At 39.5% G+C, this 19,162-nt stretch overlaps 1 protein-coding gene across 3 annotated transcripts in view; it reads right to left on the bottom strand.

Annotated features, from left to right (window-relative positions):
* The window catches only part of SCML2 (Scm polycomb group protein like 2), a 72,685-nt gene that overhangs the window by 43,001 nt on the left and 10,522 nt on the right, over positions 1-19,162 (bottom strand). For all 3 annotated transcript variants that reach the window (XM_048495527.1, XM_048495528.1, XM_048495526.1), the window contains exons 2-5: positions 12,402-12,505; positions 11,083-11,151; positions 3,149-3,219; positions 1,872-2,106 (exon numbers count right to left, since the gene is read on the bottom strand). In XM_048495527.1, the coding sequence (XP_048351484.1) occupies positions 1,872-2,106; positions 3,149-3,219; positions 11,083-11,151; positions 12,402-12,505 (479 nt within the window). The remainder of the gene's footprint in view (positions 1-1,871; positions 2,107-3,148; positions 3,220-11,082; positions 11,152-12,401; positions 12,506-19,162) is intronic.

Raw genomic sequence — 19,162 nt, 5'->3', positions numbered from 1 at the left:
ATTGTAAGGCACAAGCTTTTTTCAGAGGCATCAGAGGTGACAGCAAAAACACTTCTTTTGTATGCTCAATTATTTTAGTACATCAGAATCCAGTTTCGGAAGTGATACCATTCAAACCATATTTAATTATATTCCATCTTTCCCAATGTGGATTTCAAATTCAAAAATTCAAGATACTATGAAGCCCCATATAACCTTTCTTCCCTTAAAAAAGCAATTTGCAATATTTATTTGGCCCAAAAGATATTTGGCTGACCACAGACAGAGTGTTCTTGGCTCAGGCAGAATGCTCTGTCGAAGGAGACCCAGGCCTGCGAAAATTGTCTCAGACCCACAGGGCCTACAAGATGGAGCTGTTCTGCCAGGCCTATGGTTGAGGACAACAACATCATTTTCCACCATCACTAGCCTCTCGATCCCTATTCCTTATTCATTTCCTTATTATTTTCCCTTCAGTTCTGTGGCTAGAATGGAATCCTGCCTTTCTATCCTCACAAGGGCCACCAAGGCAGCCAATAAATAAAAACATACATAATAAAATAATATTTTAAAAACAACTAAAACTATTCAAAATAAGCACTCTCTTGGGTTGCCACCCATCTAATGTTAGAAAATGGGGATTTTTCAAGCAGAGCCTTCAAAGATAACTGTAGCAATTGGGTAGGCTTATAAGTGAATTGTTGGTCCTTCAGGCATGTTGGCCCCAAACTATAAAGGGTTTTAAAGGGTAATACCACCACCTTGAATTGTGCCCAGAAACAAATTGGAAGCCAGTGTAGACAGGCCAAAACCGAACTGATATAGTCCCTGCAACCCATTCAACTCAACACCTGGAAACACCATCCTGTGCCAACAGAAGTTTCTGAACACTTCTCAAGGAAAGCCCCCATAAAGCGTACTGCAGTAATCCAATATCAACAAGGCATCCTCCACAGCAGCCAGATCTTTTCATTCTGCCCAGGTCACAGCTGGCTAACCAGTTGAATCTGGTTATTCCTAGCCACAGCTGCCCCCTGTTTATCCAGCAGTAGACCTGACTCCAAGAGTACAGCACTACTATGCGCTTGTTCCTGGAAGGAGAGTGCAACCCCATTCAGAACCTCACAAAATGCCTTCAACCTATACCTCATTAGAGTAAGCACAACTATAAAATTATGCATGGGGTAGTGAAAGTTGATAGGGAAAATGTTTCTTTCCTTTCCTGAAACACTAAAAACAGAAGCACCTAAAGAGGTTGATCTTTACTAATGTTATTAAATTGTGGAATTCACCACCAGAGCATGTAGTGATGACCACTAATACTGATGACTTCAAAAGCAAATTAGACAGATTCATGAAGGTTCATCACTGGCTATCAGACATGGTGGCTAAAGGGAATCTTTACATTCAGAGGTAATAAACCTATGATTCCCAGAATCAGGAGGCACAATCAGGGGAAGGCCACGGCTTCTATGCTCTCCAGGGCATATGTTGACCTCTATTTGATGCCCCCCCCCCATATGATGAGAGGTATGATGTAAATAGCATAGGCTCAAATTGATTTTGGATCAGAGTGCAACTTTATGTGGGAAATAGTGAGAAAAAACGAGTTATCCACACACTTGCTCTCATTCAAACAGGGGCATTCTCACAGCTGTTGATTATTGAACTTAAACAAAAATCAGGCAATCCAATTAAATAACATTCATATTTTGCATCTGTAAACCCCCAGAACCCAAAACGTGAAAAATTTAGCCTTTCTTTGTTTTCTTAAGAGGTGAGCATCCCTGCTGGCCGTTGTTACAATTCTATGGGTGTTATTTCAAACACCACTGGCCTCAGAGAAAAATGAGATTGCATGTGTGAGAACAAACAAAAAATAAAACCCTTACCTAATGGAGGCTGAAGCATCCCTCCATTCTTTTCACAGGTTCCAACTGGCTGTATGTCAGATGAATCCACAAGCCTCCAAAAGTCATTTTTGTTATCACTTCCATCCAGTCGCAACCTTAATCTGGCACCCGTAATTCCAATAACTGTAGCTATACATACTGAGGTAATATTGCGAGGGTCATGAGCTTCCAGTTTCATACCCACTTTGAAATCATTAGTAGGTGGAATTCTAGACTACAGGAAGAAATAAGTGAGGTATTATTGAAGTAGACCCCCAGGGAGGGGACCAGAACATACTAATAGTAGTTTTCTAGAGAGATGGATGTATTTTCAGGATAATATGGAACATTTATTCATTTTTCTGACTATCGCAATTGTTTCTCATCCTTTTGTTCCAAGGTAAAGTATACATGATTAGAAAATTTCAGGCACTCAAAACAGTTGACTCCACTACCTAGAAATCCAAAACAGTTCCCAGCCCTACACAAAATGCAGTTTACAAACCAATTTATCCAGTCACATGATTAAGATAAATTGGCTGAAAGATACTAATATACTCAGATCAACCTGGTGAACAAAGGGGCCAAGCAGGGATTTTAAAACAGAGCATGGCATATCTAAGTGAGCGTAGGATCTTAAACAAATAAATTATTTTGCAGTATATTGTAGTATGCTGGTAGCTGTTGCACAAATTTTAATTCGGGTTGATTGTGAAAAGTTATTAGACTGGATTTTGCAATTGAAACAGGGCCCCCACTCTCTTAGACTGCTCATATGACCAAATCATGTTCCAAAAGATTGATGACAAGCAGTCTGCTGAAGTCTGAGTTCAAGAAACAATCCTGGCACTTCAGAGATGGTACTGGTACTGGAAGAGCCTGAGTCATTTATTTTAGCTCAGATGGGTGCAGTTTAAGCTTTCATACATAAGACAGGCACTTTCTGGTTCTGTTCATTTCTTTAGATCCATCCCCAGAAGTGACAAGAGAGTGGGCCCTAAATAAGATGAAAACGCATGGATCGCAAGTGCCTTTTAAACCAATGAGGGGTGGGGGTACTAATTTCATGATAGAATTTAACTTAAACTGGTTATTTCAAAAGTCACTAAATATGTTTGTTAATCTCATCTTTTAAAAAATATTTTTAATATGACTTGTAACATATCCTTCTCGGTGGTTACAAAAGCCTACATTAAATACAAGCAACATCAAAAAGTTACAGTGGAAAACTAATTGAAGTTCAATATTACAAAGTATTAACATATCAAAAGTTCTACCTGTCTGAAACAATGTGCAGGAGCAGCGAGAGATCCAGTCTCTTTCAAGTAATTTTCCCAGCTAAAATAGTCTTTAAAAAAACACAGAAAAAAGAACTTTAAAGATATCTTCTTTTAAATACATATAAAATTCTTCAGATACTTTTATAATTCAGTATATTTCTCATTTTTGTGGGGGACGGGCAGAAATTATTCCAGAGCAAACAAAAAAAATCCAGATATCAATCAAAATGCAGATAACAATGCTTACGATTCAACATAAACAATGCTTTTAAAGAGCAAGAATCCAGCAGTGTTTTAAAGACTAACAAAATTTTTGGCAGTATATAAGCTTTCTTGAATCACAAATAATGTCTTCAGATGCAGCTAGAAAGTGACTCCATCTATCCTTATGTAAAAAAGAGTGAATTCAGACACCCAATAAGAATAACATGTAATTATCAATAGTAAATAAATGACAATAGCAGGAGTGATTGCATTAGGGGTGTAATGCAGAAGAGTAGGAAGTGTGGAGAAATCAGAATTGGCAATGAGATAGGAATCCTAGGCGGATTCTGCATGGGCCAAAATCAGCGATGTGACAACGGTGTGAAAACAGTGTAAAAGGGTTTAAAACAGTGTAAAACGTTTACACCGTTTTCACATCGCTGTTTTTGGCTCATGCGGAATCCACCCTAGGTCTCGGTTCAGTCCAGGAGCTTCAATATTAGCTGTAATTCAGTGTCTTTCTAATCTTGGTTTTTAAACAAATAGATTCCCTTTGGATTAATGCTGCAGATCCAGTCCACAAACAGTAGCTCTTTCCTCATGCACATGGACCCTTCCATTGATGCAAGAGTTCCGTGGGTCAGGACATGACTCCTTTTGCCAGAGGAAAGCGTTTCATTGGAATCTAACCCAACATCATTTTTTATCAACTCTTTCTCAAGTTTATACTGGCAAAGACACCAATGCTCAGCAATTAAACAGACTATATCTCAGTTCTTGGATTTTAATCTGCCTAGCATTTTGCAAGAGCAGTTTCTACTAGTTCCCCCACCCACCTCACAGGGTGTTTGTTGTGAGGGGGGAAGGGCAAGGAGATTGTAAGCCCCTTTGAGTCTCCTGCAGGAGAGAAAGGGGGGATATAAATCCAAACTCTTCTTCTTCTTCTTCTTCTTCTTCTTCTTCTTCTTCTTCTTCTTCTTCTTCTTCTTTATATATCAAGGCTTAAAATAATTAGCAGGAAAATATAAAAACTCCTTTGTATGGTGGGGAGTCAAGAAAAGGGTCACTATTTAAAAACTTCATTTCTTTTATACCTTTTTTTATAAATTCACATTTTGCATCTGTCTGTACTGCAGCTTACAGCAGTTCAATCTATGACTTTTTCAATGACTGACTGATTGGATATGTTTACACAGTAAGTTACCCTGTGTCAGTGAAAATGCTTTGCAGTCTATAAAGATGAGCTCCCATTCACCCACCCATCTACCTCACTACATTCACAGATAAACTTTTTTTTAAAAAAAAAGTTTTATTCACTTATTCAAGGCAAACAGTTCATATGAAGCAACTGCTCAAGGAACAAACCCTAACTCTTCAGACAAGACTGAAAAAAGGGTCTTACAGATGCCATGCAACCATTTCTGGACGAGGGAGAGAAGGCAGAATCACGGACCTGAAACTGTTTTGTCTACCTCGGGCAAAAAATACACACTCACAATTACATATACGCAGGAAGATATGTAACAATATGGTTCACACACACAAAGGAATGAGACAGGAGAATCCCTTTGCCTTCTGTCTGTGCAACACACACTCACTCACTATGACATTCCCTTTCCACTTTCCTTTTACTTTCCAGAAGTTGAAGTAGCATCGGAGGAAGAGGAGGAGGCAGCTAACGAGCATGTAAAGCTGAGCAGAGCTGATTGGCAAATAGAGCAGGTACAAATTGAAAGCAGAAAGGCTATTTTATGTATTGCTGTGTCAATAGGCATAAATTTGGTCTATGCATATTGAGTGGGAAATGTATTGAAAATCCTTGTTTCCACTGACAATAGCTGCATGTTCAGGCCTTCAACTGAACAGACACACTTGTTAGGGGTTTTTTGTGCTTTCATCTGCCACTAATTCCAATTTAGATAAAGATTAAACCACTAAAATAATATACTTCTGCCACCTAGTGGCTTTTATAGATACATACATGTCATGGGATTTTTCAATAGTATATTCATACTGCATTCTGGAAGCATCCAGGCTGTGAGGTTTGGCCTACTAGGTTTGACCCCCAAATGACTTGAATGCCTGATGGAACAGGTTATACTTGGTTTTTGTGAAAATGCTGCCAGTCCAAACAGCTCAACAGTCATTAACATCTACTTAAGTGACAACCAGCATGGTGTAGTAGGTAAGGTGTTGGTCTAAAGCGCAGAATACCCAGACTTGAATCTCCACTTGTCCTCATGGAAGCTTGCTGGGTGACCTTGGGCCAGTAATACACTCTCAGCCTTAACCCTAGCTAGTATTTGGAATGGAGACCTCCAAGGAATACCAGGTTGTGATGCAGAGGCAGACAATGATAAACCCCCTATGAATGTCTCTTGCCTTGAAAATTCTACAAGGTCACGATAAGTCAGTTATGACTTATGGTTAAAAAAGTAGTAACACTACTAGTAGTAATAAGGTGTTATAACTTTTTTTCCCTTTCTATCCTTTCCTGAAGCAATGACCTATACAGGATAGAAATCTTCTTTAAAAATAATTAAAATATTAGAACTCTCCCCCAAGTCAGTGAAGTGTTATGAAGCTCCCACAGCACAACATTCTATCCCAAATATGGTTTAGTTGAAACTGTCCTGAAGTCTCAGCTTTCTGTGAGATTCATGTCCTTAATATGGACTTGTGGAAGGAAAAATATTTTACTGTCAAATCTTACTAGTAAACGAGGCATCTTGAACTATAAACATATTAATTTTCATTTTCCTGGGATCCTACTGATTCTCCCCCTTTTCAGGGAGAGATATATACGTTTATCCAAATTTTCAGATTTTGCTAGTGAACAGTGCCTTAAGCTACATGTGTACCAAATTTCCATTTTGTATAAAATACGCACGCACAAACTAGTAGTACGGGAAACAAAATACATATTCTAGCAGATAGCATTCTAGTAACATTTTTGGTGTCTGACAAAAGAAGTGTTGCGATTTTTAAAACAGATATTCACAATATGCTTATAATATGGTTAGCCTACCCAGAACTACCCTAAACGTGTGCACACAACAATACTACTAACTGTATTAGATCTCTGTTCACAGATAGAAGCATACACCACCTGAGCAGCAATGGCATAGTGATTAAGAGCAGGTGTACTCTAATCTGGAGGAACTGGGTTTGATTCCCCGCTCTGACACTTGAGCTGTGGAGGCTTATCTGGGAACTAGATTAGCCTGTGCACTCCCACACATGCTAGCTGGGTGACCTTGGGCTAGTCACAGTTCTTCTGAGCTCTCTCAGCCCCACCTACCTCACAGGGTGTTTGTTGTGAGGGGGGAAGGGAAAGGAATGTGCAAGCCCCTTTGAGTCTCCTTACAGGAGAGAAAGGGAGGATATAAATCCAACTCTTCTTCTTCTTCTTCTGTGTGGTGGAAAGTGTTTTTGCCCACCTTTGGTTTGCACAGCTATTGTAAGAGGAACGAACTGGTAATTAACTATGAAAAAACCAAAATAATGGTCTTCGCTAGAAGACCCCCTAGTCATACATGGACCATCAATAACAGACCCATAGAACAAGTTAACCAGTTCAAATATTTGGGCATAACTCTTACTAGCAACCTTAATTGGGCAGTACATAGGAAATTAGCACTCGCTGCAGCTAACAACAGTGCCCCCCAGCAATTCAGCCTTTTCTTTTCACTGTGGGCCACTCAGTAGAGTATACCCATCCCAAGCATTGAAGGTGTTCAATGCTAAATGCGGCTCTCAGCCTCTATGGAGCACCTCATTTGATCGGAGCTATAAACAAAAATATAAACACACAGCCTGAAGTCCCGTTTCTTCCATGCAAAATTATGGGCTTTCACCAAATTGTGCTTCCCTATATGCAAGCCTCTATGTTTAGAACTCGGCAAATATCATATGCGCCACGATGGCCTGGTTGAGGAACTGTCGTAGCATACTGGCTACGCATCCACTATCTGCAGGATCACTCCAGTTTGTTACACCTCTATGCTTTCCGACTATGCAAATTCTAGGTGGCTGAAACTCAGTTGAGGGAAAAATCAACACTCTTTGGCTTTTCATTAGAGTCGCTAGTCCCTCTTTCCCTGTATCAGAAGCATAAGGAGCTGGCTTGAAAACTAAGCTATTAGAATTTCAAGAGTATGCGAGGATATGATAACAGCTGCCATGTAGGAAAAAACGTGTTCCCCACTGACCCCTGCTTTATTTCCAAGTTGAACAAGGACACATGGCAAATTATTTACAGTGGATCACCAACCCTAAATTCAAGAAGGGAAGGCTTTTAACACTGGGCCATGTGATTCAATCTAATGCAGCTTCTATGCTGCTCTCATGGCAGATATCCAACAAATTGGATAAACAGAGTGAGGCCAAGTGTCCATGCAATATGGAGTCAGGGTTTGGAGACACTTTCGACTCACTCACCCTCTTTCCATTGTGGCCAATAGGTTTGCAAAAATCAGAATGTCCACAGAGTTCTGCACTTCTTATCCCATTTCTGTATAACAATCTAACTGATGCTCTTAAGATACCTATGCTTTTAGTTAACTTAACATGGATCCCATAGTGTGTAGTGAGAATGTAGCAAAATTTCTACTAACAATAATAGACATAAGTCTAGATGAATACCAACCAATGTCTATGTATTATGACCACATATAGCCAGCAGTAATTTTGCTAGCTTCTGTCAGTATCCGATGTAGCGCTTCTTAAGTGAGATTAGAACTCTTAGCTGAAGGAATGTCCTATATTTACAGAAGGACCATGTATATATTTTAGTATTTAGTATTTTAGTACCAGTGTCTATAATTGTGAGCAATAATGGGCAAATTTTGTATGCTGATTTTGTATGTTTATTTTATGCCAATAAAGGCTTGTGTGTGGTTTGCACAGCAGCTGAATCTTTTTCCAGATAAGCACTGAATGTGAAATTATATATGAAGTCTGTTTGGAAGCTCTAAACTGTTCAAAATCTAACAGCATGACAGCTAAGAGGCACAAGCTATTAGAACATTTCCTACATATGCACTATTTCTTCTATTTCCTGAAAGCCTCCATAGCCGTTCCCCCAATTCCTGCATCCTTTTTTAGGGTTGCCAGCTCCAGTTTGGGAAATTCCTGGAGATGGGGAAGAGTTAGAGACTTGTCAGAGCAAGGTTTGGGGAGGGAAGCGACTTCAGCAAGCTATAATGCCATAGATTCTACCCTCCAAAGAAGTCATTTTCTCCAGGGGAGCTAAACTCTGTCATCTGGAGATCAGTTGTAATTCCAAGTGATCTCCAGCCCCCACCTGGAGGTTGGCAGCCCTATCTGCTTTCCACCCAAGAGCCAATTTGCCTTTATCTGCCCCTCTGTCCCAAGCTTTACTGCTCCCCACAGCAGCCTCTACCTAGGAAAACTGTGGCCCAGTTTTGTGGTACCAGTTACTAGGCCAGGCCCACTTGAATGGCAAGGAACTCTCAAGGACTTGTGGGGTGGCACCTCACTTTCCCCCTCCCAAAACTATTTCCTCGTTCTCTTTACCTGCCTCATTCTCTCTTCAGCCATTCACCAACCTACCTTTTATCTATCTCCTATTAAGAGTGGGAAAAAATAATATAAGTAGTTTTCAGGTTTGGTTTAATAAACCCAGATGTTTTCAAAAAACCTGGAAAAAACATGATACTCCATATCAGCTTTTTGAGTTTTTCCCAACAAATTTTTGGTTATTAAGCCTCAACACAAAAAGCCGCTTGCCTCCAGACTCCATGTCAGTCTGGGAGGCAGTAGGCAGTGCAGAGAATTGAACCATCTACCCGCTGCCTCTGAGACCCACATGGAGTTCAGAGGCAATGGTGCAGAGTTCAACAGTAGACTCCAGCAGGCTGAGCCCACCATTCAACTGAGTGCACCGCCTCCAAGCTCTCCATGGAGACTCAAGATGGTGTCTGCAGTTCAACACTGGACTTAGTCAGGTTGCAGGTAAGGGAGGGAGGAAAGAGGGAGAAGGGGTTTTTTTAAAAGGTCACAGGCTGAAACAGCCTGAAAAACATTGGCATTTTCAGGATCTGCTTTTTTGGCTCCCTTTTATTGCTGCTTTTTTCCAGGATGTTTTCTGTTCGGCTTTATCCGAATGCCCACCTCCACCTCTTATCCTCAGCTATGTATTATTTACTTACTACCCCACATTTCTTCATAGTAGGAACCAAAACAGTGTATATTATTCTCCTCTCCTCCTTTTTATCCACACAACAACTCTGCCAGGTCGAGCGACTGGTCCAAAATCACCCAGTGAATTTCCCCAGAAAGATGAAAATTCAAACTTGGGTCACCTATACCTTTCTCTGAAGTTCTAACCGCTATACTGCACTGGCTTTCATAGGATGGCTGCTGTTGAGAAGTAGCGAGTAGACAGGCCTAGTTGAGTCAAGCAAGTTGGATTATATCAAGGCACCCAGAGGCTGCTGCCAGTCCTAGGTTCGCTAGCCTCTAGGGTAGGACCTGGAGTTCTCCCAGAATTACAGCTTAATTCCAGACAACACAAATCTGTCCCAGTGGAGAAAATGCCTGCTTTGGAGGACAGACTCTATGGCATCATATCCAGATGAGCCTCTCCCCTCCTCAAACTTTGCCCTCCTCAGACTCCACCACAAAATCTACAGAAATTTCACAAGTTGAAGCTGGCAGCCCTAGCCAGGCCTAGTCCCAATGCATTCTCCCTCAAAGGCCAAAAAACTCATAGCACCAAGCCTGGAATGTGGATGCTCAGCAACAGCCACTGGTGGAAACAGTTGCTTAAAGATCCAGGCACTCCGTTTATTATTTTGGTTTTTTTTAAGTCTCTAAACTATTCATTTTTTAGCTTTCACATTTTTCTGCAAACCTAGGGCTCTTTATGTTCGCAGAAGAAAAAGAGATGGTTTTTATACCCCACTTTTTTCAACCATTAAGGAGTCTCAAAGCCGCTTACAATCGCCTTTCTTTCTCTTCCTCACAACAGACATCTTGTGAGGTGGGTGAGACTAAGAGAGTTCTGAATGGACTGTGACTAGCCCAAGATCACCCAGCAGGTTTCATGCAGAGGAGTGGTGAAACAAACCTAGTTCTCCAGATTAGAGTCTTAATCGCTCTTAATGGCTCAGCCATATAGAAAGTTCAGTCTTGCCTGTCCACAGCTCCAGCCACCGGATTAAAGTATTCTCAGATTTGGCTAATAAACACACAGAGACACAGTGGCTGCAACTTCCAGACACAATTCAAAATGCTGGTTATTACTACCTTTAAAGCTCTCAATATTCTCAGACTTGAGTGTTGCATCCTTCTAGTTCCACATAAGTTAACAAACTTAGAAGGATTTAGGGCTGTGTACTTCCATATGAGCCCACCTGATATTTAAGACTGTGACAATGTGCCTCTGACTCTCAAAGGTGTGATAGCTAATTTGTGACCACACTCACTACCTTGTATTAAAATACCAAAAGTATCCACATGCTCAAAAAGGATGGAGACCCTAGACTAAAAGCACAATAAATTCCTTTCTAGCAAATATGCAGAGAACATCTTCATCATATACAACCCTAAGCCCCAAAGACTATGCAGAAATAATATATATATATATATAATACTAATGATTTACAGGGTTGTAAATACATTTTGTTACACTGCCTCTTGTACATAGCAACATTCAATAGTTTTAAGACACAATGAACTAAGTTTGCATTTATAATACGTACCATTATTTACTAACTGATTGTTCGATGGATTACTCTTCCCAAGTTTTTCTTTTCTGATAGTCTTGGATTCTAAAAGACACCAGACACAATTTTTATACTATAGGAATATTTCCACTGAAAAGTGTATTATTGCAAACTTGTTAATAGGATGAAATTAATAAAACTAATGTTTAAATTTAGGCACATACATGAAATGATAAAACCGCTAAAGCTGCAATTCTATACACATTTACCTATAAGTAAGTCCCACAGAGGGCAATAGGAGTTACTTCTAAGTAAACATGTTTGGAAGCATGATAAACAAGCCACATTCTCAAAGCAATTTGGGGGAGAGGTACCATGTGAAAGGGAGGCACAAAAACATCAAAACATTATGTTTACATATTAAGAAAACAAAAAGAAAACAAAAAGAAAACACTTAATGATTGGTTCCCCACCCTGGGACATGGACAATATACCACACTAAACTTTCCCTTCTCACTTAGACCCCTTCCGCACACGCAAAATAATGTGTTTTCAAACCACTTTCACAACTGTTTGCAAGTGGATTTTGCTATTCCGCACAGCTTCAAAGAGCACTGAAAGCAGTTTAAAAGTGCATTATTCTGCATGTGCACAATGAGCCTTAGACACAATGTGAAACAGACTTTTCTCTGTGATACACCTTTGAAGATGCCAGCCACAAATACAGGCGAAACGTTAGGAACAAAATCCACCAGACCACGGCCACACAGCCCGGAAAACCCACCAGAACTAACAAAAAGATAACAATTTAACTTTTAAAGTATATTCTCTTATAAAATAAAGACTCCCCTTTCCCATAGTTACACCATAGAATTCATTGCAACAGACTGTTGTATCAGCTGCTAAGCTGTAAAACTCTACCAGAATGGAGTGTACAGTCTTAATCCCATGGATAATAATAAACCAATAGATACAAACATAAAGCAGTGTTCTGTTTGATTTGTTCCAATTACCCAAATACCCAGTCTATAATTAGCTAAGGTATTTTAACTTCAGCCAATTTACAACCAACCCATAATCCAGTTGAATAGAACACCTTACGCTTGGTTTGGCCAATTATAAGATCCCTGCACGGAGATGTACCCAACAGAAAAACATGAAGCTCTAAGTTGCCTATTCCTCCTTCTAGTCTTAGGTCTAAGGTTACCATTAACCTGACCCTTCCTTCACACTATGTACAGGCAGTCATCTCTACCAAACTCTTAAGATCTAAGGGTTGGGGACTCCCTCTAGACATTCTGTACTTTCCCAAATGTAAAAAAAAGTCCTTATGTTACTAGTTTTAATAACTTTACCTTTAGCTGCTGTTTTTCCCATGGTACAATGTTTGTTCTTTCTTTTCACAGCGAAAACATAAATGTTGTAAGAACACTTCACTCTTCTTTTTAGTACAAGCTTCCTGTGGAGCAGTAACATAGCAGATTAGGTCAAATATAAATATTTTATAAAGAACTACCGAAATTACTGGGGTGGGGACAGGGGGGGGGGGGTTACAAGGTTATACTGAAACTAGGACCAAAAAAAGCCTATGACTGTTGTAAATCCTCGTAAAGGTGAAAAAGAATTGCATTTACCTCTAACTGTCATTAAGCACTCCAGATTCCTAAGGAGCACTCTTGTCATATTGACCTTAATATCAAAATAGTCACCAAGTGAGAGACAAGAGAGCCTGTCCCCTCACCACTCAAACTGCTATTGCTGGAAAAAGTGTAACACCACGAGGGTATGGCTTGTGGTGAATACCCAGGGAAGAATACCATATATATTAATGTGTTGGACCCATAAGTCTCTCTCTCTCTCTCTCTCTCTCTCTCTCTCTCTCTCTCTCTGAGGAAGAATTAATAAAGGGACAGGTGTCCGGGAAGAGTGACTGCTTAGTAGAGACCTTGTTGAACAGCAGTTATAGGTAAGTACAATGCTTTTTATAATAATGTTATCACTGTACACTCATACACATAGAGAGCAACGTGCTCACCAGGTAAAGAAAAACCAAAGTCATCAAGCAAATAATTTTAACATTGCTATACCAACTTTGGCCTTCTTTACAAAATGTGCTTCTGTAGCACAGTGCCTGGCACAAGTAGAGATGCAAACTATGTTGCTACCTGCCAGATGACTGCAAAGAGATACCTCAAAAGAAATCTACCAAAGAGGTCCACACCTTCATGGATTGGGCACGGATAGAGCGAGGACCATCTACCTTCACCAGGAGGTAACAGGTGGTGATGGCAAACACCACCAAAGAAGAGAAGTGGACAATTCCTTTCTTTAAAAAATTATAAAAAGAAGGTCATGGCAAAAGATTCACTCACTCATTTAACAGAAGGGATACCTACTAAAAATGCAATCTCAGAAGAAATAAGAGCCAACAGCAAGCAGCTATAAGTTCAAATGGTTTAGCCCTGGTTTAGAGAGAACTAATATGAGGATCCATTGAGAGGTTGGAGGCATGACTGGTGGGAATACACGGTACAGGTCCTTGAGAAAATGCTCTATGTGTTTCTGTTCTATTACTTGGATGGCAGAGTCTATATGTGTTTTTGTTCAATGTATAATTCTGTGGTTGTGGAGTCCACCTCTACATACAGGGGTCAGTTCTACCAGTCACTGACCAGGAAAGGGATTTGGGCGTCTTAGTTGATAGTTCCATGGGAATATCAACTCAATGCATGGCAGCTGTGAAGAAGGCAAACTCTATTCTGGGGATAATTAGGAAAGAAATTGATAATAAAACAGCAAAGATTGTCATGCCCTTATATAAAGCAGTGGTGCGACCACACTTGGTGTACTGTGTTCTGTTCTGGTCACCACATCTCAAAAAGAATATCGAAGAAATAGAAAAAGTGCAGAGGAAATACAACAAAGATGCCGATTGGAGGGAGTTTGGAGCACCTTCCTTAAGTGAGGTGGAGAGACTGCAGCGCTTTGGGTTTCTCCTTTAGTTTGGAGAGGAGACGTCTGAGGGGGGATATGATTGAAGTCTATAAAATTATGCATGGGGTAGAAAATGTTGACAGAGAGAAACTTTTCTCTCTTTCTCACAATACTAAAACCAGGGGGCATCCATTGAAAATGCTGGGGGGAAGAATTAGGACTAATAAAAGGAAACATTTCTTCACGCAACGTGTGATTGGTGTTTGGAATATGCTGCCACAGGAGGTGGTGATGACCACTAACCTGGATAGCTTTAAAAGGGGCATGGACAGATTTATGGAGGAGAAGTCGATCTATGGCTACCAATCTTGATCCTCCTTGATCTGGGATTGCAAATGCCATAGCAGACCAGGTGCTCGGGAGCAGCAGCAGCAGCAGGCCATTGCTTTCCCATCCTGCATGTGAGCTCCCAAAGGCACCTGGTGGGCCTCTGCGAGTAGCAGAGTGCTGGACTAGATGGACTCTAGTCTGATCCAGCAAGCTTTCTTATGTTCTTATGTTCTATCACACGACCATTTTGGCAGAAAGGGCAGTTTAAAGGAAGAGCAGCCTCTAGGGCTTTGGAAAACGCTGGTATTTTCAGGTGCATCTATGTGCTACTAGATTAGGTAACAATTTAGAACTAATCTAATTTTAGCAACTTGACTTGCTTATCATGACAAGAAAAATAAAACAATCAAGTGTGCAAGACAAAGGATAGTTCACACAGATTAATTTTTAGATTTGAAAAATCTTTACTTTCCAATGGCGTATTTACAATGTGTTAGATAACAAATAAAAAAAGAAAAATGTCAGGATGAAAACACAATTCACTTTTCTTCAGTGTAAATCTCTAAGATGAACCTGAATATCTCTTGAAGGATATGCAGGGAAACACTAAACCAAGTACAAGAACATACCAAGAACATGTCATTTACTGAACACAGTGTCAAAATTAACCAAATTCATGGAGATAGGCACTTTACCGTGACACAGTTAAGCACAGATTTGGTATTCTGTGCATAAAGAAAATAATTTTAAATTCCATTATAAATATTAGTGCAAAAACATTTCTATGCATCTGAATAAACTGGCAGTAAAAGTCTGCCGTTGTGTACCTAATTATTTATATCTGTATAATTTAATTTTCATAAAATAATTTCTAAACGTGATTTCTGAACATTGTGAACTTCATGAAATATTTACATATTAGTCATCACTGCTAAAAAACTATTGATAGTTATCAAAGCAGTAGCTTAATTTGTCAGATTTCACAGCAGCATTCCAGAATATGCAAATGTACTTACTTTTCATGATGACGCTAAAGTACGATAAAACTTTTACAGTTCTGAATTTCAGGGAAATGTGTATCTGCAATGTAAACACTGAATACTGGATGCTCATTATGCAGCTTCCTAGAGAAATACTGTCTGAACTCTAAAAATCTGTGATATTTTAAACAGCCAAAAAAAAAAAGGATGAATTTCTAAATATATTTTGAATATAAAAAAATGATGGCCAATCGTACCGGAAAAAGTAAAGGCAAGTAATACCTAAATGTATTTTACATTTATATGACCTCCAACAAATAAAAGAAATCTAAATGAAAGCAAGTTTGGAACATTACAAATAGTTGTGGAAGTCAGACACATTCCTGCCATCCACGAACAATAAACTGGGAAAGCTGATGTTCTGCCGAATGGCCACCTTTATGTCTAGAATACTTTAAACAGTGGGTATCCTTAGGGCAGTAGGTGTTATCTTTTTGTTGTAGTTACAACCACCAGACTGCACTTGCTGCTGTAATAAAGATTCCAACCCTGCAGTGGTAATCATCCCTTTGCCACTGGAATGTCTGTTAGAAACATAAAAAGAATTCCAGTGTTTCAGGAGTTTGCACAGCTTTCAAGATACAAAACTGCCTCTTAATAAAACACTGTAAAATACAGGCAGGAAATATGCAGTTCATGGTATACTATTCTGGGGTTATGGGACTATTGGTATTTTGAGAATTCCAATTTTTATTTATGGATGGGGAAGCTATAGCAAATGTTACTTTGTCCCTGAACATGTATCACTGGCCAAACAAACATTTGCACCGTCAAGCATATGACAATAAACACAATTTATCAAACATGAGAAAAATAATATATAAATGTATAAAGTCCAGGAGCACAGTTTACAGATTAATCTACACTGTTATGCTATACTTTAGCATGCAGAATTACACTGAGGATCAGGTTGCTGTTTTCTTCATCAGCTCATACATAATCTCTGCCCTCTCAAATGTACTGAGTGCTCACGCTGCTTTACTGATTGACAGGAGTTCAAAGTACTAACAGGCCACAAGGATACAGACTAGAAGCACAAATAAACAACAGGTGAAGTATTTTTCAGGATGAAGAGATTATTTTAAACTAAGTAATTTATTTAAAATATATTAAAAGTGTATAAAAATGCTGCAGTCAATCTAATTCGTATGCTTTCTAATTATCATTCAAAACATAATGACAGTATTGTTCCATCTGTTCTAGACTCTGACTTTAAAAAAACTACTATTAATTGATTACAGTACTGAAGTTTTGCAGTTTTGAGAGTAAAGGGATTCTAAGATGTACATATGAGAATTAACCCTGTTTTTAAATCTCTAAAGATTTAAAGCTAACAAGTACCATCCTACCGACGAGTAGATGGAACATTTATTGTCTAAAACTAATAAGTACCATCTTATTTACTATAGGGGGGGAGAGACTCTAGCCATTTAAACCATTCATACATTACACAACTGCTTACTTAGTGCTGGGATTTCAATGTGACTAAGCATATATGGACACCACAATGTGTTTTTCAGGTGTTTGATAAGCATTTGATCTATCAAACATTTCCACTAGTAAGTGGAAGTGATTAATTACACACTAGGAACATACATTTTCTGTTGAAAAGACACTCTGAAGAAAAATATTCTTTGATTGTTTTTGTTCTAAAATAATAAACTGGAAACCTTGACAATTAGAAAGACAAGCCTGAGCAATTTCCATCAAACCTTTGATACATAAAAGTGCTGAAGTAATCAGACAGTAGTTTTTGAAATTCAGAACTAAAATTAATCTTCAGAGTACAGACTGGGACAACTAAAAACACATCTGCTATTATATATTAGTACAGCCCACTCACTCTCTCTCGCTCTCTCTCAAAATGCAAAATTTCTGGATATTTTGAAGCCACAGAAAAAGTATTGCTGTTTTTTTTTCTCCCAGAGGGAAGGGAGATCATAAAAAGAAACAGAAATTTGTACTCTAATTATATTATTTAATGCTGCAGATGCCCTTACAGAAAAAAAAAATCATGTTGCACGTGAGTGAACTGATCTTATTTTTTAAAGATGTTATTCATTCCAAAAGATGAAATATTTTATAGGAATTTTTGGTGCTCCCTAAAATTTCCCAATTTGTCCATCAGAAAAATTGAAAAAGGACCTAAAAGAAACAGTGTTATTTTATTTATTTTTTATCAGGAAGCTGTAATAGGAAGCTCTTGATTGCTATGCCTAAGTTGGAGTAGGCCTGGATACGAGCCCCATATAAGAATGGAACAGAAATGTCAGAGAAGAAGTGACACCCTGGTCCTTTCCGCACAGCACAGGATGTCTTAAAGACATTATAAATGAAATTGATTTTTTTCTTTTTGTTCACACTGTGACTTCATTAACTTTCTGGAAGCGTTTGAAGCTCATGAAATGCTTTTATGCATGTATGCATGTATGCATGTCATGCATGTGTAGCTTCGAAGCTACGCACGCAAAAATCCTCACAGCCATGCCAATTTTTTAGCAATCTGAGTGGTTGCAACTTATGATGGGATGTATCCAGTCCTCCTTGTCTCCTTAGCTTCTATTGTTCAGCACAGTGAGGACAAATTCATCTCAGCTTCCTCCTCTCTTTCTGCCTGCCCTTGTAGCTGATTTGTGGTGTTTTGGTTGCTACAGAGATCTTTGGTGTTGCCAAGCTGCCTACCTCTCAAAAGTTTATCAACTGACCAATCTAGTCTCACCCGCCCTGCAGATTTCAAGCAGGGTTACTAAATGGAGGTGCCGTAATCAATACACAGGAAGGAGGCAGGTTGTCTACCTTCAACACAAAGTTTATTTGAAATGGCCAACTAGGTAATTCTCCCAGTTCTCCTGGCATCCTGCCATCTGCAACAGTCCCAACATGGCCCTGCAGCAAAGAGGTTTTTTAGCAGGTGGAGGAGGTTCTGCTAATGTTGCAGACCATCAAACTGGAAAATCTCACTATCCTTTTAATGGACAACACACACCTCCCAAACAATTATGCAGCCATCTCCACACTCTCTGAGAGAGTGGTGTTGAAAGAAGCCCTGTGCAATGCAGGATGAAGTTTAAGGCCCTGAAAAAGACCTTCTTTGATATTATGTACACTTGGGGGAATACCTCAGTGCTAGAGCTCATCCCCCTCCCCCCCCCCCCCACACACACACACACTTCAAAGAAATGAAGCATCTTTGGCAAGCAGCAGGGGAGCCATGGTGGGAAGATAGGTGCCCTGAAGGTAAACTTTTTTGTGTGTATGTGACATTTTGCTCCTTTTCACCTGTGGTGCAGTTAATGGTGGTGGGGATAGATAGCAGTTGGCTGTGGGCCTGTTTGTTCGCTTTGTCTGGCATGTGGATTGAATGCCCCTTTTTAGAGCCAATAGTACAGGTTAACCTGCTTCTGAGGGATGGAGTCCTGGCCAAAGACACAGACCATCACAGCTGTGTTCCAAAGCACAATGGGAAAATGTTGCTGGTTTGGATGATTGGAGATTTTGAATATGTGGTAGGGTGGGAGATGTTGCATTTAAAATTTCTCAATATGGGTAAAATGAAAATGTCCATTCATATGCCCCTTGTAGCCGTTCCCAGAAATGTTGGAGATTCCTTTCTCACTAATATGTGTGAAACTGGTACACACACACACACATGCTATAAGACCCAAGGGACAGGTTAAACAATCTTTTGACAATTTTACCTCTTAGTAAACATAGTACTGTATTGAATGCATTCTCATGATCCCATTTTTTCTTTTTCTCCTGAGCTAGGGCAAGGGGGCAGGGGGGAGAGAATGCAGGAGATCAGCCAAGGC

Source organism: Sphaerodactylus townsendi, linkage group LG04, assembly GCF_021028975.2.
Source record: "Sphaerodactylus townsendi isolate TG3544 linkage group LG04, MPM_Stown_v2.3, whole genome shotgun sequence".
Classification (NCBI taxonomy): Eukaryota; Metazoa; Chordata; class Lepidosauria; order Squamata; family Sphaerodactylidae; genus Sphaerodactylus; species Sphaerodactylus townsendi.
The sequence above is the reverse complement of the archived record's forward strand: the minus strand, read 5'-3'. Positions and strand labels throughout refer to the sequence as shown.